Source organism: Chlorocebus sabaeus, chromosome 5, assembly GCF_047675955.1.
Source record: "Chlorocebus sabaeus isolate Y175 chromosome 5, mChlSab1.0.hap1, whole genome shotgun sequence".
NCBI classification, from domain to species: domain Eukaryota; kingdom Metazoa; phylum Chordata; class Mammalia; order Primates; family Cercopithecidae; genus Chlorocebus; species Chlorocebus sabaeus.
The window spans coordinates 3,935,675-3,948,540 of NC_132908.1; the positions used below are offsets into that span (position 1 = coordinate 3,935,675).

At 48.7% G+C, this 12,866-nt stretch overlaps 1 protein-coding gene across 3 annotated transcripts in view; it reads right to left on the bottom strand.

The window, feature by feature from the left end:
- Window positions 1-1,032: 1,032 nt before the first annotated feature.
- Window positions 1,033-12,866, bottom strand: part of ADCY9 (adenylate cyclase 9) — a 156,125-nt gene continuing 144,291 nt past the window's right edge. For all 3 annotated transcript variants that reach the window (XM_007984114.3, XM_007984098.3, XM_007984107.3), the window contains exons 10-11: window positions 12,345-12,386; window positions 1,033-5,329 (exon numbers count right to left, since the gene is read on the bottom strand). In XM_007984114.3, the coding sequence (XP_007982305.3) occupies window positions 4,138-5,329; window positions 12,345-12,386 (1,234 nt within the window). In that variant the 3' untranslated portion in view covers window positions 1,033-4,137. The remainder of the gene's footprint in view (window positions 5,330-12,344; window positions 12,387-12,866) is intronic.

Sequence of the window (12,866 nt, forward strand, 5' to 3'; positions counted from 1 at the left end):
AGAGGATCACCTGGAGGCTGCACCCCCGCAAGTCTGTGAGCAACCACCGGAATCCGTGAATTCAGCTCCCTTTGCGGAGTCTACAAGAGAATCTCTGTGCCCTGAAGTTGGTCATAAATACTTAACTCACGAGGCCGCGCACAGTGGCTCACACCTGTAATCCCAGCAGTTTGGGAGGCTGAGGCACATGGATCACTTGAGGCCAGGAGTTCGAGACCGGTCTGGCCAACATGGTGAAACCCTGTCTCTACTAAAAAAAAAAAAAAAAAATTACCCGGGTGTGATGGTGTGTGCCTGTAATCCCAGCTGCTAGGGAGGCTGAGGCACGAGAATTGCTTGAACCCAGGAGGCAGAGGTTGCAGTGAGCTGAGATCGCACCACTGCACTCCAGCCTGGGTGACAGAGCGAGACTCTAAATAAATAGATAAATAAATAAACTCATCAGGAAAACCCCTACAGGGGAAGTGGCTCTAACCCCTGGAAGGTCCATAGTTTGGCCTCAGATTTGGGAGTGTGGTGAACTCCCAAGAGGCGCAGAAAATGGCATGTGTGTTTTTCTGGGAAAAGGCTGTGTGACTTTAAGCAGATTCTGAAGTGGCACTGTGACTTCCTTAAAACCCGGGGGACCCCAGTGATCTGTGTACCTGAAATCACTCTTTCCTATTCAGAAAACCTACTTTTTTCTCTTCCCCCTCAATTCCTTCTCTAAAGATGTTGCAGAAAACTATTGAGAAGGCCTGACAGGGAAAATCTCACAGGCAGAACTTGTCCTGCAACTTTATTTTTACGGTTTAAAAAATTCTGTGTAAAAATACTTGTCAACTCAAGTTAACTACAGCAAATATATCCAATTAAAAAAATAACATACACACACAGGGTTTTTTACTTCCCCTGTTTCTGAAGTCATGATGTGAAGGCAAGGTAAACCCACCCAGGGAGCCACAGATCGCAGAAAACACGAGACGTCCCAGGAAGACGGCCCTCCTCCCTGAAGCAGTGCCCATCTTTTCAATAAGAAAATACCAGGCATCAAATATTTAAATTTTAGAATATTTTAATGTCCATTTCTTCAGTGAATGCATTTTGAAATTATTAGAATTAACAATTTAAAAAGAGCAGATCAAAGGAAATATGGAAAATGCAGTCAGTCAGTTCTTGCTAATTCAATTTCAGATTCTAGGCATGATGTGATTTTCCAAACAACCAATTAAAAAAAAAAAACAAAAAACAACTCCTTACCTCGTCAATCTAGAAATTCAAACGCAGACGTGTCTTTGGAAACTACAAATGATTGCAGCCCATGTAACAGGAAGCACGCGGCCTTTGGCTCTCCGGACCGTGTGCAAATGTGCAGGTGGGACCCCGCGGGTGACGTCAGTGTGGATGGAGTCACAGGTGTGGCAGAGCCTGTGGGACTCTCAAGCTATTCGAGGGTTTTGTAACTGATGCTCTACATTTGTTTGCATTGGATAAAATTGTGTGTGCTTGTTTACCATATATCTATATGGATATATAATTCCATCTGAGCTGGGGCTGAGAAGAAAATAGCAATTGCAACTCAAAGCAACTATTTACACACATTCAATGCTGAAGTATTGCTTCCTGCCCTAAGTTCCTAAGAGGTATTGCCACCCTGAAGCACGACCCATGCCGTCAGCAGCCCTCGTGCCAGCTGCTTAGAAACTCGTGTCTCCAGCACGACGTGCTCACTGCCAACAGACGGAGATGCACGGCGTTTCCACTGCAGAGATTCCGCGGTTCCGCACTGAGGTATGCTTCGGAGCAGGGGACGGGGAGGACCCGAGGGGCTTCGTGGCCCAGAGAGAACGTCTGCACTGGCTGGTTAGGAAGGCTCAGGGTGTTTTTAAAGACAACGTTAAGCTCTGGGTGAGTTTGCACGGGGCTGAACCAGACTCCACTTTGCAGCTCCTTGGGTTCCCAGGCTGAGGAATCACAAAGACCTTTGTGGTAGGGGAAGGAAAAGGGCTTGATGGGGAAGAAGTGTGTGCAGAGAAGAACTTTGCAGAGCATGTTCTGAGCGAGACAGCAAGGACATGAGCAAACGCCCAGCCCCTCAAAGCTACACAGCCCGGAGGGGAAAGGGGTGGGGAGGACATTCAAATACACACCTTAATACTGATGCAGAAAGAGCTTCATGTGACCACAATCCCCACGAACAAGGAAAGCATCAGGTAGTGTTTTTTAAGGAAAAAAAAATCTGCCGTGTTTCATAATATACATTCTTTAGAAGCAAGAGGTATTGTCACAACCACCCTTTCTTCGGTATTGGAAGACCAGCAAACTGACAGTCACACCTGATGGAAAACCTTACAGCTAACGGGGGTGCCCTGGACCCCCTGGACGCCGGGACCCCGGCTCCGGCTGTCCTGCTGGGTGGCCGTCCCGGGCACTGCCCCTGGAGAGGCGGCGGGTCAGAATCGTGACTTCTTCATGCCGGAGATGAGGGCAATCTGTATGTCTTTGGGGAGGAGGAGTGATGATGGGGACTGATGCGGTGTGAGAATGAGACAGTGAGATTTGACAGCGGAAAGCAAAATGCATAGGGACATCGGACAAGAATGACAAGGAGCGTGCCCAGGGCCTCATCGGCATCGCCGGGTCCCCTGAAAGAGTGGCTACGACTCCGACTGGACAACTCGGGCGAGTTCACTTCCACATAATCAGACTCAATGCGGCAAAACATAATCAGACAGGACCAGCAGCTGAGCGCCCAGAGGGAGCTCCCCTGGGTCTCTCACGCCACCCTCGGGATTCCACCCCCCACAAACCCTGAGTTTGCATTCAGATGACTCTGTCCCTAGATACGGTGTGAGAACTCCGTCTCAGAGGCTGGAATTCGCTCCCCGGATTAAATCCTGCCACAGATAGGCCCTGTGCCATCTGAGAGTGGGAGGGAGCCAAGAAACTTCCCGAATTTGTGGAAGCCAAGATGGTACTAGTGCTGCCGGCCCAGACCCCCGTGGTCCTGAGCAGGACCCCGGCAGGGAGGAGCCCCGTGGGCGGCAGGGGCAGCTGCTGGGCTTCTATTCCCCTAGCCTCAGAATCGCACTGGCCATGCTTTGGAGTCTCACTCAGACCCCTCTTGGGGTGGGGAGGTTGGGGGTGGCCCCAGGTGGCCAAAACACAAAAGAGACCTCTGGTTATCTTCCTGGGAACTGCCCTCCCCTGTGGCTACGTCCCCCCACCCTGAGGACCCAGCACCCCTTCCCGGGAGGGCACATGCTTCCGGATAAATAAATAAATAAATAAATGCAACCTCGGATGTTTATTTGGTGTTTCCCTCTCCGATGAGTCAGCTTCCGGGACCAACGCCTCCACTCCCGACGGGAAGACCCCTTGGGTGGAGGGTCGGGGGTGAGAGGCGGCTCTGAGACCCCGAGGCCTGGCCACATGGGCCTTGTGCCCAGCTGGCATTTGCCATCTTGGCCTGCATGCAGGTGGGGGAGCCCCTGAACCCGCTCAGTGCAGGGAGTGTGGATCTCCCACAGCCCACGGGACCCGGTGCTCCGGGAAAGTGCAGGTGGGCAATGGGGGTGGCAGAGCTGTCATGATGTGCCCCCTTCGCACCCCCTCTTGGTGGATTACTGGCACTTTATATCAGATTCATGAATGCAAGTGTGTGCGCATGTGTGCTGACATAGAGAGGTCGGGTCGCTGGGGAACACTGCGACGTAGACAGAAACAAAATAAACTCAAAAACAGGGTATTAGCCAGGGAACCAAAAATAGAGTCTCACGGGACGTGGGAAAAAGCAATAAAAATGAGATCTTAACCACAGCTTTTGTTCTAAAAGTCAAATAATACCTAAAGCCATGATCTCCACTGGCGGCCTCTGTCCCGAAACTCGAGGCTGAGGCCAGCCCTGAAGGCACTTGTTCTCCACCACGTGCTGAACGGATGACCCAGAGGCAGCAGGGTTTCCAGGGAATGGGGTGAAAGAAATGGATGAAAATGAACCCTGAATAACTGTGATCCACACAGAAGTTAGGGCTGAAATGACCACATAACACCACGTCCAGGGAGGGAAACTGTGGCACTTTGAAAGCACAACAGCCAAATACAAATATTATTGTGTTTCGACAAACAGAGCACCTCGGGCAGCGGGTGGGCGCGGCCTCACACACTCTTTGAAACGTTGAGCTTGGTGAGTTCGTTGGCTTCTTCTATTCCTGTTTCGTCACAGTCGTCTTTCTCTATGGCTCTGCCAAATCGACCCCTTTCTTCGGCTTTGACGGGCTCCTTCCAGGGTCTCTTGGGGGACAGGTGGGCGTCCTTGGCCTGCGTGCTGCTGTCAGAACCCAGAGATGTCTTGTCCATATACTGGACAGAAGGCACCAGGTTGGCAATCTCGTCTGTGGGAGACCGTCCGATGCTGCCATCCACCTGGACGCGGATGTCTGGGGAGATGGACAGCTGGTGCTGCGGGAAGACCCCGTGGTCCGTGCACTTTGGGTACAAGTAGGTTTTCATCTGGCCTTTCCCCTTGACGTTCACGGTCCCTCTGTAGTCGAAGTCGTAGCCCATCTTGCTCAAGACGCGGTAGCTCTCTTCGCTCACCTGGATGCGGCACTCCACGCCGGTGGTGTCCATCCTGCTGGCGATGTTGACGGTGTCTCCCCAGATGTCGTACAGCAGCTTGGTGGTGCCGATGACCCCGGCCGTGAGGGGCCCGTGGTTGAAGCCGACGCGGAGCTTGAAGTTGAACCACAGCATGTTGCTGTTGAAGTCGTCCACCACACGCATCATCTCCTTGGCGAACTCGAACAGGATCTGCAGATGCTCCTGTGGGTGGCTGCCATCCTGGGCCTGTGCGGTGTTCAGCCCCGATGCCGCCATGTACGTGGCTCCGATGGTCTTGATCTTCTCAATGCTGCTGTAGTCCGGCTTGCTTAGGAGCTCATCGAAGTCCCCGATGAGCTCGTTGAGGACCCGGTAGCACTCCTTGCCACCCTCGTAGTTCTCCTCGTAGAACTCGCTGAAGTTGACGATGCTGGCGAAGATCACCCCTCCGCTGTCATGGTTCTTAGAGTAGGTCTGGGAGACCTTCAGCTGCTCAGCCACGTGGTAGGGGATGATGTTTCTCAGCAGCCAGTCCGCCTGATCCCGCATGCTCTGGATCTTGGTGCGGTGAAGATCCGCTTCCACGTCCCCGTGGTAGTGGAGACGGTAGCTGACTTCGAATTCGCGATTCAGGAACCAGACCAACAACAGCAGGAGAAAGAAGACGAGAACCACCTCCTGGCCGATGAGGCTGGCCGGCCGCCGGAGGTCACGCGGCACCGAGCTATTGCACGGGTTCCTCTCGGAACTGGAGAGCAAAGACACGGGAAAGGGAGAGGTTACTGCTCGGTGCTTCCAAGTTCAGAACAGCCCCGCTAGCTATGCAAAGCGTTGTTGAGTCCAGGCCTTCAACAACCTGAAGCTGTCAAGCTGCCCATTTCTGGTTCGGGCTGGCTGAAGGTGTGGAGGAATAAAGACTAACTTTTGAAACTGATTTATTTGATTTTCTTAAATAGAGGTAGGGTCTCACCGTGTTGCCCAGGCGGGTCTTGCACTCCTGGGCTCCTCCTGCCTTGGCCTCCGAAAGTGCTGGAATTACAGGCATGCGCTGCTGTGCCCAGCCCTGTAACTAACTTCTTTAAGTGTTTGGTAATTTTTCTTTTCTTTTTTTTTTTAAGAAGTCTTTAGCTTCTTTCAAAAATCTTTTCCTTTCTCTCTCCTTTGTTTTTTTAGAGACATGGTCTCTGCTGTCCAGGCTGGAGTGCAATGGCACAATCATGGCTCACTGCAGCCTTAAACTCCTGGGCTCAAACGATCCTCCTGCCTCAGCCTCCTAAGTAGCTGGGATTACAGGCATGCACCACCACACCCGGCTAATTAAAAAAAATTTTTTTTTTGGAAGAGACAGGGTCTTGCTGGTTGCCAAGGCTGGACTGAAACTCCTAACTTCAAGCCATCCTCCCACCTTGGCCTTCCAAAGTGCCGGGATTACAGGTTTTAACTGTGCCTGGCCTACCATCTTTTTTTTTTTTTTTTTTTAAGATTGAGTCTTGCTCTGTTGCCCAGGCTGGAGTGCAGTGGTATGATCTTGGCTCACTGCAACCTCTACTTCCTGAGTTCAAGTGATCCTCCTGCCTCAGCCTCCCTCAGCTGGGACTATAGGCATGTGCCACCATGCCTGGCTAATTTTTGTATTTTTAGTAGAGACAGGGTTTCATCATGTTGGCCAGGCTGGTCTCAAACTCCTGACCTCAAAGTGATCTGCCTGCCTCAAAGTGCTGGGATGACAGGTGTGAGCCACTGCAGCCAGCTTTTTGCTGAATGAACATTTTGAAAATAAGTTGCTGACATGACACTTTGGCTCTAAATAGTTCAGTATATATCTCCTAAGAATAAAGATGTTTCCCTGAGTAACTACAATATCATCACCATACCCAAGAAATTTAACATTCTCTGATATATTTGGTTCTTAGATTTCTTTCTTTCTTTTTTTATTTTTGAGATGGAGTTTTGCTCGTTTACCAGGCTGGAGTGCAATGGCAAGATCTTGGCTCACTACAACCTCTGCCTCCCAGGTTCAAGTGATTCTCCTGCCTCAGCCTCCCGAGTAGCTGAGTTTACAGGAGTGTGCCACCACGCCTGGCTAATTTTGTATTTTTAGTAGAGACGGGGTTTCTCCATGTTGGTCAGGCTGGTCTCGAACTCCCGACCTCAGGTGACCCACCCAAGTCAGCCTCCCAAAGTGCTGGGATTACACTTGTGAGCCACCGTGCCCGGCCTTGGTTCTTAGATTTCTAATCCAATAAACTTGTCATTTTACAAACAGTTTTTATGAGTTCTATACTCTCTACCTATTTAAAAAAGTTTGACAAGACACCATTTCCCTGATTCTGGGTTAATTCTTTTTGCCGAAATCACTCAGGACAATGCTAACAGCTTACCCGGTGCTGGTATTTTCTCATGGCTGTGTGGTATTCTAGCACTCGGAAATTCTGTAATTTAACCAGATTCCTCCTGATGGAACTGGGCCCGAGTCTGTCTTTTTCTACCACAAACAGTGTCACAGGGAATATTCCTCTACTCCTATCTTTGTGCGTATGGAAGTGCTGAGTCATTTTAAATATTGCACATTTGGAATTTCCTTAGAAATTTCCAAATTGCCCTTCTAAACAAGGCTGAACCAGTTTCTTCCCCCCGCCCCCCCTTTTTTTTTTTCGAGAAGGAGTCTCACTCTGTCACCCAGGTTAAAGTGCAGTGGTGTGATCTCATCTCACCACAAACTCTGCCTCCCGGGTTCAAGCAATTCTCCTGCCTCAGCCTTCTGCGTAGCTCGGACGACAGGTGCACGCCACCATGCCCAGATTATTATTATCTTTTTTTTTTTTTTTGGTAGAAACAGGGTTTCACCACGTTGGCTGGGCTGGTCTCAAACTCCTGACCTCAAATGATCTGCCTGCCTTGGCCTCCCAAAGTGCTGGGATTATAGGTGTGAGCTACCACACCTGGCTGAGTAGCATAATTTCTTAAAGTTTGTTTGGAATATATACACACACACACACACACACACACATGTGTATACACATACATGTACACATATATACATATATATACACAGAATTTTTTTTTTTTTTTAAGAGACAGGGTCTTTCTCTGTCACCCAAGCTGGACTGCAGTGGTGCGATCCTAGCTCACTGCAGCTTGGACCTCCCAGGCTAAACTGATCCTCCCGCCTCAGTCTCCAGATTAGCTGGGCCTACAAGCATGCGCCACCACACCTGGCTAATTTTTTGAACCTTTTGTAGAGATGAGGCCTTACTATGTTGCCCAGGCTGGTCTCAAAGTCTTGGGTTCAAACAATTCTGCTTCTGCCTCCCCAGTGGGCTGGAATACATTTTTTCCCATTTAAAAATACTACACACTCATCATAGGAAATGTAGAAATAAAACAGAAAAAAAAGATTCGTCCGTCGTTCTCCCATCCAGAGGCAATCACTATTAACATGTGTTGAACTGCCTTCTAGTCCTTTTCTTTTTCACAACACCGTGACTGTTCCGTTCATGTAAACGTTGTACCCTGATGCATTCCTGCCGTGCACAGAGCAGGCCACTTGATTTGATGCAATAATGGGCTTGGTCACTACATACTTCTATATGCGATAGGCAGATCCACAGTTTAGACAGCTCCATCACACTGGAAAGCTCAATTCTTTTTCTTTTAGAGACACGCTCTCACCATGTTGCCCAGGCTGGTCTTGAACTCCTGAGCTCAAGCAATCTGTCTGCCTTGGCCTCCCAAAGTGCTGGGATTACGGGGATGAGTCACCGCACCCGGCCAAAACTCATTTTTTTTTTTCCTTGCTCTGTTGCCCTGGCTGGAGTGCAGTGGTGCAATCTTGGCTCACTGCAACCTCCGCCTCCAGGTTCAAGCGATTCTCCTGCCTCAGTCTCCCAAGTAACTGGGACTACAGGTGTGTGCCACCATGCCTGGCTAATTTTTGTATTTTTAGTAGAAATGGGGTTTCACCATGTTGGTCAGGCTGGTCTCGAACTCCTGACCTCAGGTGATCCACCTGCCTTGGCCTCCCAAAGTGCTGGGATTACAGGCACGAGCCACCATGCCTGGCCAAAAACTCAATTCTTTAATCAAAGGGTTTAATGAATTTTACTAACTGTGACTTGGGATATTAAAAAACAATGAGCTTGACTTGTGTGGTCATCATGGTCCTCTGTGAACACAACCGCAAAAGCCCTGGCCGTGGGTGGAACAGAACCCCGGGGCTCCATCCTGGCTGGACCACGGGGGAGTTCCAGAAGCTTGGGTAGGCCGTGCCAACGTTCTGGCTCTCGGTTTCCTTGCATGTGAGCTGTGAAGATGGACTGGAGCGTGGCTACCTCCCTTCTGGCCTAAGGTTCTGTGCAGGCAAGGCCTGCCTGCAAAGGTGGTGGCTGGCACCGGGGAGCTGGGATTTGGGGAGGGTTCCCGCCATTCCTTGACAAGAGTGGCTCACGATGCCTACACTGCATAAACAAGGACGTTTACACTGAATACCCGCTTTCCTGCTGGAAGTCTGGAATTTACACATGCTAGGCAGAGGCTGCCGACCTGAACAGCCCCTAATACAAAGCCTGGACACCGAGTCTTTAATGAGGTTCCCTGGTAGACAGCATGTTACAAGTGTTGTCACCACTCACTGCTGGAGGAAGTAAGCCCATCCCGTGTGACTCCACGAGAAGACCCCTGGAAGCTGGTGCTGGCTTCCTCCAAACATCAACTCAGACACCCTTCCCTTTGCTGATTCTGCTTTATGTCTTTTTACTGTAATAAATCACAGCCATGAGAAAGCGGAATGCAGAGTCCGGAGTCCACCCGGGGCTGGTCTTGGGAGCCCTGATACGACTTCTCTGACTCAATGCCTATGACCAGGAACCAAGAGTCCTCCGCGGGAAGACACCGTGTGCCTCACTGACTCATTTTGTGAACTGTTATTGAAACAAATGACATTATGTACCCTACATCTCAAGTACTAAGCAAAATAACCATTTGTCACGATGATGACTCAAACATATTTCTGTCCAGCTCCCTGAGCCCTCTGGTTGGTTTTAAATAGAGCAGGAAGAGCATGTGGACTAGGGGGAAGGTTTTGTGAGCCCGTCTTGTTGGATGAGGAGTGGGCCTTTCTTTTGATTTCTCAAAGTGGTGACACTGAGAACAGTCCCCTTCAGGAGCAGGTGTCACCAAGGTCTCATCCCCGTTACAAGCAGGGGGGCGTTTCCAGACTCTGTGGTGGAAACGGGAGACTGTGTCTGGGCTTCTCAGTTATCGCTTGTGCGGCCTGCTCTAATCTGTGGGAGCCGGAGCCAGCAGCACGGCCGACTCTGGAGATGGGCGCAGGCCAGGCCCCTCCAGGCAGAGGAGGGATAGCTGCACATGGGCTAGTGCCAGAGGGAGAGGGAGGCAGAGCATGGCGTCTGCTTTCCACCTTTGCTTCCAAGGAAGAAAAGTCATCATACACAGGATGTGCACTCAGAAACCAAGGGGGCTGCCTTGCTGCAGAAGGCATCTGTAACGAACAGGTACGAGGGAAGCTTCCCAGCTAGAACCTGCGTTTCCTGTTCTAATACCAAAGGAACAAGGAGCTGATCCTATTCCTAAATTCAAACAGTAAAGGTCCATTTCAAAAAGAGGGATTTTTTTTTTTTTTTTTTTTTTTTGAGACGGAGTCTTGCTCTGTCCCCCAGGCTGGAGTACCATGGCGCCATCTCAGCTCACTGCAACCTCTGCCTCCCGGGTTCTAGTGCTTCTCCTGCCTCAGCCTCCCGAGTAGCTGGGATTACAGGCGCCCGCCACCACATCCAGCTAATTTTTGAATTTTTAGTAGGGATGGGGTTTCACAAACATGTTGTCAGGCTGGTCTTGAACTCGTGACCTCAGGTGATCCACCCACTCAGCCTCCCAAAGTGTTGGGATTACAGGTGCGAGCCACCATACCCGGCTCAAAAAGAGGAATTTCATGTGACTAAATGCAGGAGTTAATTTTTAAGTCATAAATGGAAGAGTAAAATACAGTGTAATCCATTATCATGGAGAAGAAGGATTGACACGTCGAGAAAAACAGAAAGCAAACATCACTTGCAGGGTCAACCTGTCAAATGTGGCTTCGGTGAACACCTTGGTATATTTCAGTGCCATTTAAAATCTACACTAGGGATGCGGTCAGGTCAGGGGAGAGTGAGTCACCAGCGGTGGGGTTAGGGGGCTTCTGGCGTGCTGGTAATGCTTTACTTCTTGGTGTGGGTGGTAGCTAAACGAGAGTGTTCTCTAGTGAAAATGTACTGAGCTATCCTTTTATGATCAGGTACTCTTCTGTGCATACTGACATATACATCAACAAAAGGTTAAAAAAAGATGCTAGGTGCTTTACTTTTAAATACTACAGCTGTAATCATTACTCATTCACTATATCCTAAGTATTACATCTCATACAAATCTCTACTATATATAAATACCTAGTTGTACCTACAGTACATAATTTCACCTAGTAAATGAAAATCTTACACGTTTTCCGTATTTGCTGCATTTTCACAGTTGTAATATTTGAATAAATGTAGAATCAATTAATTTATTTATTATTGACAACTGCAGTTGCTAACGAATCTTATTTTTTTTTTTTTGAGACAGAATCTCACTCTGTTGCCCAGGCTGGAGTGCAGTGGCCAATCTCGGCTCACTGCGACCTCCGCATCCCGGGTTCAAGCAATTCTCATGCCTCAGCCTCCCAAGTAGCTAGGATGACAGGTGCCCCCCCACCACCCCGGCTAATTTTTGTATTTTTAGTAGACACGGGGTTTTGCCATGTTGGCCAGGCTGGTCTTGAACTCCTGACCTCAGGTGATCCACCCACCTTAGCCTCCCAAAGTGCTGGGATTGCAGGCGTGAGCCAGCATGCCTGGCTGTTTTCTTTTTTCTTTTTTTTTTTTTTTTTGAGACACAGTCTTGCTGTGACAACCAGGCTGGGGTGCAAGGGCACCATCACAGCTCGATACAGCCTCGAATTCCTGGCCTCAAGCCCACCTTAGCCTCCCGAGTAGCTGGGACTACACGTGCATACCACCACATCTGGCTAATTTTAAAAAATTTTTTGCAGAAACAGGATTTTGCTATGTCGTCCAGGCTGGTCTAGAACTCCAGGCATCAAGTAATCTTCCCGCCTTGGCCTCCCAAAGTGCTGGGATTATAGGCGTGAGTCCCTGCGTCCGGTCTCTTCCTGTCTGCTTTGATTTTCTCTCCCTTCCTCTCAAATCTGTCCATCTTTTCTTTGTGGTACTAGTTATTATTTGTAAGCCTGGAAAGTTATCTCAGTTTTAGAGGCTTGAAAACTATTGACTTTTACTTTTTCTAGATTTTATATCATTTAAGTTTTATTTCCGACTCTTCGATTTATTTAGAATTTATTCTGATGTTTACAGTAAAGCAAGGTTCAAACATTTTGTATTTTGAATTTCAAGTCAGTTATTTTAAAATATTTTACAAAATAACTTTTTTCTTTGATTTGCGAGATTTCCCTTGTTGCATGCGAAAGTCTTACATAAAATTACGATGACTTTAATGTCTTATTAAAATAATAAAACAAATTTTATTTTCCCCATTAGACATTATAACTATGATATATTTCAACAAGGAGATACTTTCTAGTTTCTATTATAAGAGTTGCACATATTGTTCATTTTATTCAAGATCTCACTGTTTTCAGGAAGCTTAGCAATGGGCGGGGTAATATAGTCACTCTCGTTTATTCAGACAGAGGCACAATATTAAAAGCTTACCTGAAATTCTGTACTGCGTCAAGGGGTGAAGTTAATACAGAACTGAAATTAAAATGCAGAAAAATGTTATTGTAAAGAGCAAAGAAGGCATTCTACAAGACAACCTGAGGAGTCTGAACAAACTACGTTCCTGTTTTAGATGCGATTGTGACATCGACATAAAGCCACCTGCTTCTACCTCTTCCTTCACGCCTGTGTCTCCCAATGCTGGGGACAGTTCCCTGGGTAAAGCTGAGTTTATGTCTTTGTTTACCATCCAGCATCCTCTCTATCCTTGTGAGGCTTAGCAACCGTGATGGGATTAGGGACTCTGAGGGTCTCATGTGGATGGAGGAGTTCTGGGCCGAGGGGAACTTCAACCACCATCCCTACCCCAGATCTGCTACTTGAACTCTGGGTGCAAGGGCGGCAGAGGGGTCCCCCATCACTGTGGCTCTCCAGCTCCAGGTGGAAAAATCCCGCGGCCACAACTAAAGGCCACTGTGAATGCCCGACGAGGGACCTGTGATGGATTTAAAAGGT